This window comes from Quercus robur, chromosome 9, assembly GCF_932294415.1.
Source record: "Quercus robur chromosome 9, dhQueRobu3.1, whole genome shotgun sequence".
Lineage (NCBI taxonomy): Eukaryota > Viridiplantae > Streptophyta > Magnoliopsida > Fagales > Fagaceae > Quercus > Quercus robur.
The window spans coordinates 5,430,800-5,446,570 of record NC_065542.1 but is presented as its reverse complement, the minus strand read 5'-3'; the positions used below and the strand labels follow the sequence as shown (position 1 = coordinate 5,446,570).

The following is a 15,771-nucleotide window of genomic DNA, read 5'->3' as shown; positions in this document are numbered from 1 at the left end:
CTATAGGCTTTTTGAGCATTTCAGTCACTGCTCTAATTTCCTAAATCTATAAAACTTAAGCACATCCATCTCCTTCATTTCAGTCACTGTCCTTCAGTTCTTTTCCACTTCTTAAAATCCCACATCAAATCTTTTGATACATATCCATTCAAGAATTTAGATTACAATTCGAATGGCTTTAATGGGCACAGAAAACGCCTCCTCATCTTTTCCATCTTCTTCTATGCTTGGATGGACATATGACGTCTTTCTTAGCTTTAGAGGTGACACCCGCAAAAATTTTACAGACCATTTATATACTGCTTTGGAAGAAAAAGGCATATTCACATATAGGGACGATGAGAAACTCAAGCGAGGAACATTCATTGCCCCAGAGCTCTTGAAAGCAATAGAAGAATCAAGATTTGCTATTGTCATTCTCTCAAAAGACTATGCGTCATCGAGTTGGTGCTTGATGGAACTTGCAAAGATTGTTGAGTGCATAAAAAAGACTGGACTGATAGTACTACCTGTTTTCCACTATGTGGATCCTAGTGATGTGCGGCATCAAAGGGAGACTTTTGCAGATGCATTTGTTAAATATGAAGAGCGTTTCAAAGATAACATGGGGGATGTGTACACATGGAGAGATGCTTTGACACAAGTTGCTAGTATCGCTGGATGGGATTTACGAGACAAGTAAGAATTTCTTTTGGAATAATATTGTTTTTTTTTTTTAATCTAAAACAAAATACAAGATAGGAATAATGTATTTAACTTAGTTTAGATCAGATTTGTATTGGAAAAAAATTCCAACTGAGTTATCCAACCCAATTATGTTAAGCATATATGTGTACATACATATATTTCATTATTTTGATACTTTTTTTTTATTAAATTAGAATATTAAGCCCAATTATGTAATATGCTTAAATAATTGAAAGAAAATCCAAATATTTTATTAGGCATGATCCCTGTGAGTTAGGTTGGGTTGGAGATTTCACGACCCCAATGAGGCCACCTTTGGTTTAACAATATCCAAAACCTAACACAACTCGAATCATGTACCCTCCTAATTAAACATATTGTTTCGCCTTGCACTATAACCCTTGATTGGATCATGCAAATCCTAAAAATAAACGATGTCGTCTATGAGTCTATCACTGGCTTTAAAATTCAATAATTTAATGTGATGAGTTTAATCACAAAATCCCAACCTATTCTTCATTTAATTCAAACAAGATCATCAAGCCCAAAGGCCCAAAACAACCATGGCTTAAGCCCTGATAGAAATTTGTTGGGCCAAATTACCATCTATCGGAAATTGTGACTGATGTAAATTTCTGATTTAAAAGATTGTTGGTACTTTGAACCCAATCCTAACCAAGACCATTAGGCAGATCTTCCTGTAACCCATGATGACTCTCTCTCTCTCTCTCTCTCTCTCCACTGACATTGGTTTATATTTTCTCCGGTATAGCTTTCATAAGCAAAGATAAAATTAAATGGGCAAATGGTTAGGCCAGAAGCTCAAATATGTAGTACAAATTTTATTTGGTGTATATGTTATATATATTATTTTTTTCTTATCATGGAACTTAGAGTTCCTTTTTTTTTTTTAATTAAAAGAAAAAAGTAAATGAATGTCAACATATTACATTTTCTAAACCTTTCATCTCTTTATAGCTTGTGCTAACTCCACAAAATTATTGTTCTATTTTATATACAGGCATGAATCAAGAGTCATTGAAGAACTTGTTGGAAAAATATTTAGTGATTTGAATTTTATATACTCAAGTGCTCACAAGGATCTCGTTGGAATAAAACCTCGTGTGGATAACATGATGAATTCATATTTACAATTAGGGTTGAACGATGTTCGCTTTATAGGAATTAATTTGGGGAATGGGTGGAATGGGTAAGACAACCCTAGCACGAGTCATTTATGACAGAATTAATCATAAATTTGAAGGTAGTTGCTTTATTGCCAATATAAGAGGGAAAAGTGGAGATAGTTGGCTAGTTCCTTTACAAAAACAACTTCTTTCTGATATCTTGATTGAAAGCAATATTTATATACGAAATATTCAATGGGGAATCAATGTGATAAAGAGGAGATTGTGTCGGAAAAAGATTCTCATCATTCTTGATGATGTGGATCAATATGAACAATTAGAAGCATTAGTAGGTGAGCAAGATTGGTTTGGTCAAGGGAGTAGAATCATTATTACAACTAGAAATCAACATCTATTGATCCAACATAAAGTGTCTGAAGCTGAAATATATGAGGGGCTAAGAAATTGAATAATGATGAAGCTCTTCAACTCTTTAGTATGAAAGCCTTTAAGAAGGACTCTCCTTTAGAAGGTTATGTGGAGCTGTCTCAAGAGATAATTTCTTATGCTAGTGGCCTTCCTTTAGCTCTCAAAGTTTTGGGCTCCTTTTTGTTTCACAGGAGTATAGATGCATGGAAAGGTGCCATTAGTAGGCTAAAAGAAAGTCCTGAAAGAGAAATTCTAGATGTACTTCAAATAAGTTATGATGGTCTAAAAGAAAGAGAGAAAAACATATTTTTAGATATTGCTTGTTTCTTCAATAGAAAATGTGTAGACTATGTAGTAAATATACTACAAACTCTCTATGACCAGCCAATCATTGATATAGACGTTCTTAAGGAAAAATCTCTTATAACCACCTCATGGGGAAAAAAATTGCAAATGCATGATTTACTACAAGAGCTTGGAAGGGAAATTGTTCACCGTGAATCCCCTGAAAATCCTAGCCAACGAAGTAGATTGTGGCTTAGTGAGGATATTTTTCGCGTGCTGAAATATAGTGGGGTAAGCTAACTATACACAATTTTCAGCTTCCTTATATGTATATAAGCTTCCTTAATGTCTAGTCTAGTGCTACTGAATTTGTTTTTGGTTACTAGTTAAAGTATTATTCGTCAAGTAAACTGCACAATTTCTTATTGTATATATTCATGTAATTCAAATGATTAAGTTTTTGTTAATTTCTAGGACTATACTATTATTAACTTTTGTTTTGATTTACCAGGGAACAACATTTCTTAAAGGAATATTCCTTGACTCAACTCCTAAGAAAGTGCAACACTTGAATGCTAAATCATTCTCAAATATGAACAATTTGAGATTACTTAAAATCAGTAATGTGGACCTTCCTCAAGGCCTTCATGATCTTTCAAGCGAATTGCGTTTCATTCACTGGGATAGATATCCTTTAGAATCCATGCCAGCAAATTTCAAGCTAGACAAACTTGTTGAACTCAATATGCCTTGTAGTCTCATCAAACAACTATGGAAAGGAATCAAGGTAAGATTTTCACCAATGCAAAATAATTTTTTAATAGAAAAAATTATGTTCACAAGGATTTAATTTTCTCAATTTGAATAATGCTTGTTTTATAACAGAGCTTTGAGAGGTTAAAACTCATCGACCTTCGTGACTCTTGGAACTTGATTGAGACCCCAAACTTCAATGAAGTTCCACATCTTGAGCATTTGATTCTTCAACGTTGTACAAGATTATCTAAGATTCATACATCCCTTGGAGATCTCAAACAACTTCTTCGATTGGATCTAAGCGGTTGTAAATCTCTTGAAAGCCTTCTATCCAAGATTAGCTTGGAATCCCTTGAAGTCTTTATTCTTTCTAGTTGTTCAAGATTGAAGAAATTCCCAGAGATTGTAGGAAATATGTCACGATTGTCACACCTGTATTTGGATGGGACTGCTATAAAAGAGCTACCATCATCAGTGGAGCATTTAACTGGCCTTGTCAAGTTGGATCTAAGTGGAAGTGCTATAAGAGAATGGTCCTTCTCCACATTTCCATTAGGAAATCTTGAGATTCTCTCTCTCTCTGGATGTGAAGGCTTATCATCTAAATCATCAAATAAGCTCCTTAGTTTTCCTTTAATGCGTAGAGCAAGTCCAGATCCTATAGGCATGTTGGTGCGTTCTTTGTCAGGCTTGGGGTTTTTGACCAACCTGAATTTAAGTTATTGCAATCTTTGGACAATTCCCGATGCTCTTGGCTGCTTTTCCTTTTTAAAACGGTTAAATCTAAGAGGAAATAATTTTGTTAGCCTTCCTGAAAGTACCATTCAACTATCTAACATGCAATATCTTCTTTTGGGTAATTGTATCAGGCTTCAATCTTTGCCGGAGCTTCCATCAAATATTGATTTTATTCAGGCAGATGGTTGTACCTCACTGGAAACATTGCCATTGAGACAAGAATGCTCTTTTATACCAAGTTTTTCTCTTCTCAATTGCTTCAAATTGGTTGAGAATCAAGGCTATAGTGAAATGTTCTTAACAATGGTAAGAAGTTACATTCAGTTTCAGATGCAAATGCAGTGTAATGAAGATTTCTGGACATATGGTCTAATTCTCCTAGGAAGTGAAATTCCAAAATGTTTTAGTCATCAAAGTGTTGGGGCTTCAATGGATTTGCAATTGCCTTCAGCTTTACTTGATGAATGCATTGGAATTGTTGTGTGTGCTGTTTTTGTGGTCCAGGAACCTCACCCATTTGACCAACTTTCTGGAAGCAAACGTAGTTTTGACTGTTACTTAAAGGTCAAGGGATCTAATAATTTTCGTTGCATTTCCGCTGGTTTCTCAGAAGAATTTGGGAAGATTGGATCACATCACCTTTGGCTGAGATATTCCCATCAATTCTTCAATCCAAGCAAGGAAAAACTGAGTCAAAATGATGAAAATGGTTCTATTCCAATTGAGATTAAATTTAGAACCGAAGGTCCACCAGGCTTGGTGGTTAAAAAATGTGGGGCACGTTTGGTATATAAGCAAGACATTGAACATATCAACCAAAGTGTGGTTGGGTCCAGCAATGCTAGCATCACTCCTGAGGAGGATGATTTTGATGATTCAATAAAAGATACCAAAATTAAGCGAAACCGTGATGAGTCTGATGACTATGATGGGGCTGGTCCTAGAGGAGAAGGTAGCTCTAGTGACATACCTCAACCAAAGAGGACACAACACCCTAATATAATTGAAAGACTCATGCCCCGTTTAGGCAATTGGATTGGGAATTTAAGCACACAACATGACTCAGATTGTGAGAAATCCCAGTGAAAGTGGTGGCTTTGATGAATCTATGCAAGGCTAATAATCTTTTCCTCTGATTTTTTTTGTAAGTCACCATCTTTCTCAAGTCCTGATTACTGATTAATTGCAAGTCCTGATTTCTCATGTAAGGGGTTCATTTTATCTAATAAAGCTGTTTAGACCAATTAATTTGTTTCTGGTTATCTTGTCAGTGTTTTGTTCAATTTATAGGTTTTAATATTTAATGAAAATTCTAAAGTTGAGAAAATGAACCCTTTTCTTGATTTTTTCCTTTTTCCAGGTTCTGCGTATTCCTGCGCTGGGGATATGACAGTGAAGATAGTACATGAGTCAGATTGGTGAATTGAAAAATGTAATGGTGATGAAGATATTTTAAAATTCATGTTTGCAATTTTTTCCTATTATAGATTTGTTGCCTCTCTCTTTTACACATAAGAGAAAGAATGAGTTTTAATACAAAAGCACACCACAAATTTCACTAAAAAGCTATGGTAATATAGATTTCTTGCTTGAGAATACTGTCATATTTGGTTTTTATTTTGAGTAGGAAAATGCTAAAACTATTTCAAATTTTACTACACAATGAATGTGATTAATAAAAACTTTAATAATATAAAAAATAAATATCTAAATTCATTTTTCTAATTGGTATCAATTTGTAAAACATAATTGTAGAATCTCCAATATTAATCTTTTAAGTTTATGTCCTCTGTTCATGCAAAATGATTTTTTTTTTTTTTTGGTTTGGTAGTTAATTCTCTCAGTTTTTATTAGCGGGAGCCTTAACTGTCTATAATACTATTTCACCTTCCTAGACTGCAAGAACTTAAAATTGTCACAGTTTTAGTAAAATTCTTCCATACAACAAGAATTACTGGTTGATAATTACTTAAGCATGTATGTTTCAGTTAACTAATTGAATTAGTGTAAGATGGCAACTTTATCTAATATCATTGAACCCCCTAAAAATGCCTACTCAATGAGGTCCTAGCTATTTGATAATTTCATTCTTCCTAAATTTCATGTCTATTGAAGCACTTGCATTAGAGCATTGTAAATTTAGCCCTACTAGAATTTCAACTTAAAAAAATTTTGTGACCCAACTTGCACAAATTCTGTCAACATTGGAACAAGCCAAACTCCTCAAATTTAGATATCATATACCCTTCAATTCTAATCTTCTTTCTTGTTTTCCCCGAAATATGTACTCTCATCATCTGATTTTAAATTTTTAATAATCCCTCTCTTTCTCTCTCAACTACACAGCATCATTTATAATTGTTAATCAAGTAATGCTTGCAAATGCTTATGCCCAGCAAATAAATTCTTAGTTAAAAATTTAAAGGGAAAACTCTTACTAGATAATCATCGGAAGGAGTAATGATCATGCTCTTTTATTCAATTCTCATTGAAGCAAGCACTGTCCTAATTTTATAGTGATTTTTTTTTTTTTTTTTGTGTGCGTGAACTCGATTGAATTACTGATATAATTGGACATTTGGACATGTGAGTCTTGAGCTAATGTTCATTAGGCCAGCTTTTTGGATTGTAGTGAGTTATAAAATTGGCCGACGACTCCGATTTCCGAACCCAATTGGCCCAATCCTGAATGGTGAATGCTTGTAGCCTTGTATCATAAAACTGGGTGTTTCAAAAGAGGATAAAAAGGTATAGACATTTGTTGAAAACATTTGCAGAATCAAACGTAAATTCAGAGGGATTGCCACATTAACAAAGTCTAAGCAATGCCTCAAACCTTGTCTCGTACAGCTTAGCCAATAGCCAACATGTCGTTAAAATTCAGGTACTTCAGTTCTTCACTTAGCAAGTAGGTGTTTGCGACGAAAGCCTGAGGGAGATGTTGTGTCTTGGAACACAATGATCAGAGGCTATTTCTCAAACTTGGTTAATTTTTAAAATTCCTTTTAGGCGGTTTAAAATGATGTTAAGCATGAATCTGGATTAACTTTTTCCTTTAGTTCATTAGCTTATTTACTTGTGTACAATTTTTTTTAATGGTACTATTATACTTTTACCTATTTTCAAAAAATCAACAAATCAGAGAAAAACTAATCCAAACACAAGCTAATAGCCTGTTTGGAAGTTTAAAAAAGGAGGGGGAGTAGTAGAGTAAAAGGAAGGAGAGTAATTCCATTACTTTATTTGGAAGTTTTTTAAGGAAAGAGGGGGAGGGGTTTCAACTACCTCTAACCCCTCATTTTTAATTCCCCCAAATTGGAGAGATTTGGAGGGAGAGTAGATTAGATAAATTATTAACTAAATGAATTCCCCAATTTACCTTTTCTAAATTAACAAAATTACAAACCAATTATATAAATAATCTTTGTTTGGTTCTTGAGAAAATTTCACAAATTCCCAAACAATGCAACCAGCTCAGCTCAATTCAATTCACACAATTCACCAAACCAGACAAAAAATTACCGGATTAGAGCGAGAGGGTTCCAGATATCAATAGTCCCATCGACCAAACCACCGGCAACAAGACCGAGTGAGAACTTTTCCACACTGGCGATAGGCTTCCCCCACGTAATCCTGTTGAACCGCTCGAAGCTCAGTGTCTCTCCAACGAGCGGCATCTCATGATTGTCAGATTGGAAATCGAGCTTGAACAACTCAAGGCTTGCCAACGAGCTGAACGACGGATCCACCGCCCCCGCCATCGTCCCCGCTACGTGGAATTTCGCTTAACTCTACGAGATTGGTTCTCAATAATATTTGTTGGATTTTGAATCTAGCTTAACTTTGCGAGATCGTTTCTCAATCATATACAGGTTCCGTTTCTTTGTATATTTTGTTGATATTCCGTTTGGTTCCCGAGAAAATTAGCTGAGAAAGAAAGGGAAAAGGAACTTAATGTTTATTCACGTTTCTATTAATGTTTAATTCTGAAATTTTCACTTTCTCGGCCTAGCTAATTAATCAGAATGCTTATTATAATTTTTTTTTGAGGTAATAAAAATTATTTTATAATAGTTAATACTTAATAGTAGTTTTATACTTTTATTAGTGGTATTTGATGGAATGAAAATGTTGATTAGATAATTATTTAATCTAACAAATTAATAATAGACCAATGTTGTAAGTCCATTTTCCAATAAGGGTAAATTTGTCTATTTAAATCATTTTCTCTCCTTTTCATCATAATTTTTAAAACATCCAAATAAAAGGAAGGGCTAATTACTCCCTTCTCCCTTACTAATTTTAAAAATATCCAAACAAGGTGGAAGATAATCATTCCCCTTTACTCTCCTCTCCACTACTCTCCTCCCCTTTACTCCCCTCTACTCTTCTCCCTCTCTAAACTTCCAAACAGACCATAAGTTGTGATCTAGATCTTGCCAATGACCATGTCACTCTCAAGCCTCAACAGCATGCTCAAATGTTGTGTTTTGAATGTTGATGATCATGGTGGGAGTACTACAAGTTCATCGACTACTTGTGTTCTTGGTCTATGTGGTAATGGCTTTGTGGGAACGGACTTGTTGAACAATGTGATGAGTTTGATTGTTTTGAATGAGTCTATGAATGTATTTGATGAATTGGCATGCAAGGAAGTTGCAGTCACTAAAACTTCCCAGCACCTCCTTTTATAAATGTTCACCTCATCTTAACCATACGGTCTCATCATATTGTCTTAATAGTATACTACATTAGAGAGTTGTGCATTGTGGGCTCATCACCAATCTTAATTTTTTGGGGAGCAAACAAATAAATTAGCATTGAAGTTACATGATTGAGAAAGACTAGAAAAAAGTTATATTTGTTAACTTAAAGACGGATTTTATGGCCTCAGAAAAAAGTTATATTTGTTAACTTCGAGACATCCTCCTCATCATATAGCCTTACTCAAGAATAGTCATGTGTATCCCCCCATTTCCCCTTTTGCATTTTGTATAATTCACATGCAAAACGTGCAAAATTCTCTCTCTCTCTCTCTCTCTCTCTCTCTCTCTCTCTCTCTCTCTCTCTCTCTCTCTCTCTCTCTCTCTCTCTCTCTCTCTCTCTCTCTCTCTCTCTCTCTCTCTCTCTCTCTCGGAAAAGGCCAACTATTATCTCTAAATTAAGCTTCTTCAAACTAATTCAAACTTTTTTCCTAGTCCTTTGGATTAGAGCCTTCAAACCTTTTATAGTATTGTCTGTTTATAAGGTTTTAGTCTCTAACCTTTTGTAATATTGTTTATTTATAAAATTTTAGTCTTTATTTTTTATGGACATTGAATACATTTTTTAGCGGATAAGAAATAGATTTTTTTTTCATAGACAACAAGTAATACTTGTTTAATAGAAAATAAACTAAACTTTCTTTTCACACTAGCAAATTTCAAATTAAGTCAAAATAGGAATTTGATACAATATCTAACAAGTCGATGAAGAAATATATGTGAGCCATCAAGAATTAAACATTGCATATAATAAAAGGAACATGTGATCCAAGATTTTTTTAATTAAAATTTTTTTTTTTATTGTTTTGGATCTTGGAAGAGATATAATAATGGAGCATCATTTTGTATTACCTTGGAGACACAATAACTTATTAACTCGAAATACTACAATTCTGAATCTTTTTTTTTTTTTTTTTTTTTTTGTCTCTTTGATGCGTGGCTTCATGTGGCAATGAGATGAAAAGTACGTCTCACACTACAAATATTTTACTTGTAATTGTAAATTATATTATTAAATTTCCCTCAAAAAAAAAAAAGTTTTCCTCGACTCCACAACTCTTGGAACATGCATGCATGTCACGTGTAAGGGAAAGTTCGGGGGTATCAGTAGGAAACAGATTTCTTTTTATTTTTATTTTTTATGGATTATGTGGAATAAAAATATATTTAACTTTATGATTTATATTTTATCTATAGGTGATACTTTATGTGTAAGTTGATTGCCAGCCAAGATTAGGTAAGATTGAAGCTTGCCTGCATCAGCATGCCAAAGGAACTGTATAAGATCCGAGAATTAAATACATAACAAATTTCACAGTATTCTTTACGACCGTTAAGGTGATGGATTGTGATAATAAGTATATGATAAAAGTTATGTTAGTGATAATACAATAAAAAAGTGATGTTACATTAATCATAATTTATCATATTAATAAATTGTAAAATTTGATGTGCAGCATTGTTAAGAAAAAAAAAATCTTGTTGAAACTCAATATATATGAGGTTGCATGCATGGACATGGCCATCTCAAAGTAGCCATATATATATATATGGACAAAACGTAGGTACAGTATTTTAGATAGTGTTTTCTAAGTTCTCATCTTAAGATTCAGCTATATGACTATTTAACTAAAAAATACACTTTCATTCCATAAGAAAAAATTTACATGGCAAAATCTTAAGAGAGAAACCTAAGGAACAACACCTAAATACTGTACCTAAATCTTGCCCTTATAATTATGTTTCCCTCCAGTATTTAACTCTGTTACAGATGGGAGTACCAAATCATAGATATAAGCAGCGTTTGGATACAGCTTATAATGCTAGTGTCTTGCGTCTGGCCTTTTTTTTTTTTTTGGTTGAAAAGTGTGTTCTGTGACTATCTAGTGGGTCCCATGCACTGTTCACGGGACCCACAAACCTCTTTTTTCAACAAAATTTTCATTAAAATTTGGTTCCACGGCACTATTCACACATTTAAAAATTATTTTGCTACAGTATTTTCAGTTTTCAGCTTTCAATAAAATAAGCGGTATCCAAACAGAGCCATAAAGTTGGAATACTCTGTTGAAACCTGATCACACTACAAAACACGCAGGTCTTAGGCCGCATTTTTTTAAGCTGCGTTTACAAAAACGCGGCCTAAGACGGGATAAAGCCACGTTTTTCTGACCTATAGCCGCGTTTTAAAAACGTGGCTACAAAACCTTTTTTTTTGTAGTGTCAGTGTCACATGTTCATACAGAGGTTAAAAAATTCCAACTTGCCTGACTAGTAACAGCCTAGCTCCTGGATGCACTGGATAGAAAACCTATTCGACATTACAATTCACATGGTTCTGAGAATTGGTTTTTATTTATTTTATGTTATTATTAGACGAACAATTATCTTGGTAACTACCAAATTGCTGTCAGGGTCTCAACTTCACACATTTCTATAGATTTATTTTTTTGGTTTTGGGATAAGTATTAATATTTGAGTACTACTTGCATGGCTCGACCAAGGGCAAATTGGCAGATTTTTAATTTCTAAAAAAAGGAACAATAAAACTATAAATTAACTAGGTACTAAATCTTGAGGTTATCAAAAAAAAAAAGGTACTAAATCTTGATAAAGATTGACTAAAGATGCTTTTTTTTTTTTCCTTCTTGAGATGAGATAGAAATTATATTATAGTCTAACCTAAGTGTATATGTGTGAAACTCCTTTTTAAAGACTTAAACTCTAGTCCTTGCTCTTCACTTTACAATAACTTATACTTGCAAAGTGACCATCGATCACGCCGAGAGTGCACAGTTATGAAGTATTCATTAAAAACTAAATCAAACTAAAAGATGAAAATCAATGAATATATCTTTTTAATATTCATTATACTTCTAACGATATGCACACAATGCTATAACTAAGGCTCGACTTTAGATTTAAAGTTTTTGAGCTTTGAGCTAGTTTGTACCTTCTATCAAACTGCAAAAAATGAGACTGTTGATATTCTTGTACGGGTTCATGTTGGCTTCGGCTTCTTTACCAAAACATTTGCAGACGAGTTTACTTCACAGTATAGACAAAACAAGACATCAATGACAAGATGGAGTTAGGATTGAAAATTACTAGGGTTGAACCTGATTTTAGCTTTATATCTTGGTAACCAATAACAAGATTATAATCCAAATTAACTGTGAGTTACATGAATCTGTTCTGGAAAACCAGAGTTTGTATGAAAGACAGTAAAATAGATAAAAGTTTGTTGATGAGGTATGGGTAGGGAAGCTTGGATATGTTGGGCCCAAGAACAGTCCCTTTAACATATGAATTCTATATAGGACTGTCCAAGGACTTGTTCAAACTGATCCAACTGCTGGACCCAGACTGCTCCTAATGATTCGAGTGACTTTTCGATGGCAAGAGGTGGTCAGTGCTGGATTGAAGTCTCTCCAAAAACTAATCCTTTTGGTTCTAGTGTCAATTTTCCCAGATTAAAATCTGACACAATCAAACCAATTTTGACGAAAATCTCAAAGAGATTTCAGATCAAGCGGAGATCTTCGTCCAGATTTGGCGGAGATCTAAAACCAACTGGACTTGACCCCTAAACAACCATATATGAATAGTTGGCTTTGACCTTATTACATCTTGGGCAAAGCTAATTTATGTTAGGGGGTGTAGTGAACAAAGAAAAAATAAAGCCTCTATCCTACCTCTTATATTCCATTTTATAATTCATTATACTTCATTAGTCATAACTTGTCGAAATATTATATAATACTCCTAGAGTATAATAAATGTGCATTTTTTCCCTTTCACATAAATATTAGATCTACCATAAATTTAACAGTGGGATCTATGTAATATTATGTAGGAGAATATAGTATACATTTATAATCTTGTTATATATTGTTTCTCAAAAAAAAAAAAAAAACAAATCTTGTAATATATTCTTTTTACTTACCTTATAAAATAACAAAATGAAAAAAAAAAAAAAAAAAAAAGTTATACACATGACATATATATTATAATTAATAGACCATAAAATGGAACACATGATAGTGATTTCTATTGGCTTTTTTTCTTTCAAATATCCAATTTTTGTAAAAAATATTTCTAAAAAGTTACTGTCCAAAGTTATTTAGTTATGTAGCCTCTTTTGAAACTCGAGTTTCATTAAACATATAATACATCTGTCTTGTCTATTTCACTCTTAAGTATTTGATGGAATTAAAATTTACTAAATTCGAGTTCCACATGGGAGATTTTATTTTAAAATGCCACATTAGATGATCCATGTGAGGGCTCATTTGCTTAAAACTCGAGTTCACTATACTCATTTTTTACGCGAAACTCAATTTTAGCAAAATCGAGTTTCAAAAGTGTCTACATAACTATAAAATTTCGGGCAGAGGCTTTATTACTTTTTGCAAAAATTAAATGTTTGGCAAAACATGCCTATTTCTATTCAGTAAACAAATATAAAGATCAATTAAAAATAAGCAGAAATGATACGGTCACATTAGCCAAATATATTTTTATTTCACAATATACAAAAGTAGAAAACTTGGGGTACATATCTGACATCACATAGAATTTCTATCCCAAGTTATATAAATGAATGATTCAAAGAAAAAATAAAAGAGAAAGTTGAACCAATGACTTCTTCTTCATAGGGTGTGATTCCCAATTAATTATTACACCAAACTTATAAGAACTTTAAAAAAAATAGGGAACAGTAATCTCCAATGCAATGGCTTAGAATTCAAAGAATGAAAGAGGATGGTCCAAAGAAGACCAGAGAATGTCATTAGCGCCACCATTATTATTAGCCCCTCCTTCCATACTCTCATCCAACATGCATAGATTCCAAAAATCCACATCCAAATTATCACACATCAAAAGCTCATTGAGCTCCTCAATGCTAAAGCCTAATAAGAAGTTTTGTGACTCGTCCTCTTCAGAAAAAGCCAATGCGGATTGATCATCACTGGATTTTGATTCCTTTGCATCGTTGTCAATATTCACCAAGTGTATATCCTTGGTAAGATGTTCTACAATGACCATATTATTATTATCAAAAGCTTCAAGCTTGTCAAGTTGTGAAGTTACAAAGCCCTTTGTGCACCTAAATGCCTTGGTCTTAATCGCCTTGTACTTGTACACACTTGACGTTGTGGAGGGTTTGGTCTTAGGGAGTTTGGTCTTATGGGATGGCTTAAGAACGGTTTTCTCAGTACTTGCTTTCTTACCATTATTCAGCTTCTTTTTAAGGACAGAGTTCCAATAATTTTTTATTTCATTGTCTGTTCGTCCAGGCAGCCTCTTACTATTATAGACACTACAAAAAAAAGGACTTCTGGCCGCGTTTTTAAAACGCGGCTACATGCCAAAAAAACGTGGCTATAGCCTATAGCCACGTTTTTTTAGGCCACGGTTTCTAATGTGGCCTAAAACCCGTGACTATAGGACTGATGGTCCTATGGCCTCAGAACATGTCTATGGCCCCGCGTACAAAACGCGACCTTAAGGTTATGTGAAGCCGCATTTTTTGAAACGGGGCTTTAGGCTCAACCTTGGGCCGCATTTTAAAAATGCGGCCACAGTAAAAGAAGACAAAAAAAAAAAAAAAAAGAGTTTGAGAAAAAATAAAATGCGGAAGTTCTTAGGCCGCGTTTTTATCTCAAAAAAACGCGGCCTAAGAACCTGTCTATGGCCCTGCGTATAAAACGCGACCTTAAGGTGGGCCTTGGGCCGCATTTTTTGAAACGGGGCTTTAACCGGGCCTTGGGCCGCGTTTTTTATGGCCGCGGCTTAAAAAACGCGGCCCAAGGCCCTCACGTTTTGTAGTGAGACCATCTGGAAAAACAAATTAGTGAAACAATATTTAGTACGTACATACTTTTTTTTTTTTTTTGGGGAGGAAATAGTACGTACATACTTAATTAAAGCAATAGTAAAAATTTCAAAGTGCGACTAGTATCAGTAAAATATTGTGATTGGTGCAAGATAAAAATAGTATTAGTAATGAATTCATATGAAAGTGATGTTACTCTAATCACAAAAAATTATGTTAACAATCATGAAAAAATTGTGAAAAATGTAATATATCCTTAAACTTACTCAATGGATTATACAAATTGAATTAGGAAGAATAATGGGAAATACCGATTGCCTAGGAGCTTGTGAAGCCTAATAATGAGGTCCTCTTCATCAGGTGTAATATTTCCTCTCTTGATGTCAGGATTGAGATAATTCATCCACCGAAGCCTACAACTCTTTCCGCATCTCTTTAAGCCTACATGCACAGAACAACTTATATTACATTTGTATCAATTATACATTTAAGGTAAAGGAATTTCACTAAGTCATATAATACAAATTCTCAAGACAAAAGTATATTTTGTTTATTTATTTATTTTTTAATAATTTGATAATTGGAGGAGTGGGGTTTTGAACTTGGAAGTTTTCATTAAAAATATTAAAAGATGTCAGTTTAGCCAAGGCGTTTGTTATGGTTTTTGACTAACCTGCTTTCCTTGGAAGATTTCTCCATTTTCCTTCCCCATGGGTTGCGATGTAATCTTTGAGCATTTGGTCTTCTTGAGCAGACCAAGCTCCTCTATTCACTTCCACCTTAGAACAGCAAGGACTTCTACCCATTTTGAGCTTAGTATCTCTCTCTCTCTCTCAAACTCACATGCACACAGGAAAGCTAGTTATGTATAGTAGTAGTAGTGGAAAGCAAGCTATATATAGAAGTGTAATGGCCTTTGGGCAAAAAACCCTTTACCTAACAAAAAAAAAAGGCCATATTTTATGATTGGTGATAATTTTTTTTCTCCCATCAATAGGACCAAATCCATCATTCATTCCATTGCAGTTTATAAACTTTAGGAGCGGAATAAACAATTCACCCAAACTTAAAGATGTTTTTTGGATTTGACCATATCTTTTTTCCAAGATCAACCTAAAAGTCAAGTCAATGTAGTCTGTAACAGCAC

At 33.9% G+C, this 15,771-nt stretch overlaps 2 protein-coding genes and 1 pseudogene across 2 annotated transcripts; 2 read left to right on the top strand and 1 right to left on the bottom strand.

Annotated features, from left to right (window-relative positions):
* On the top strand, positions 1-687 carry LOC126700015 (TMV resistance protein N-like). The gene has a single exon (XM_050397995.1). It carries the CDS (start codon positions 173-175, stop codon positions 680-682), a length of 510 nt encoding a protein of 169 aa, XP_050253952.1. The 5' UTR covers positions 1-172; the 3' UTR covers positions 683-687.
* A 1,025-nt stretch (positions 688-1,712) lies between these two features.
* Positions 1,713-5,244, top strand: LOC126700618 (disease resistance protein RUN1-like; annotated as a pseudogene).
* A 9,620-nt stretch (positions 5,245-14,864) lies between these two features.
* LOC126699919 (transcription factor MYB1-like) lies at positions 14,865-15,513 on the bottom strand. Its single transcript, XM_050397893.1, has 2 exons — positions 15,298-15,513; positions 14,865-15,065 (listed from the first exon to the last, which is right to left on the bottom strand). Exons 1-2 carry the CDS (start codon positions 15,428-15,430, stop codon positions 14,899-14,901), a joined length of 300 nt encoding a protein of 99 aa, XP_050253850.1. The 5' UTR covers positions 15,431-15,513; the 3' UTR covers positions 14,865-14,898.
* Between the last annotated feature and the right edge of the window lie 258 nt (positions 15,514-15,771).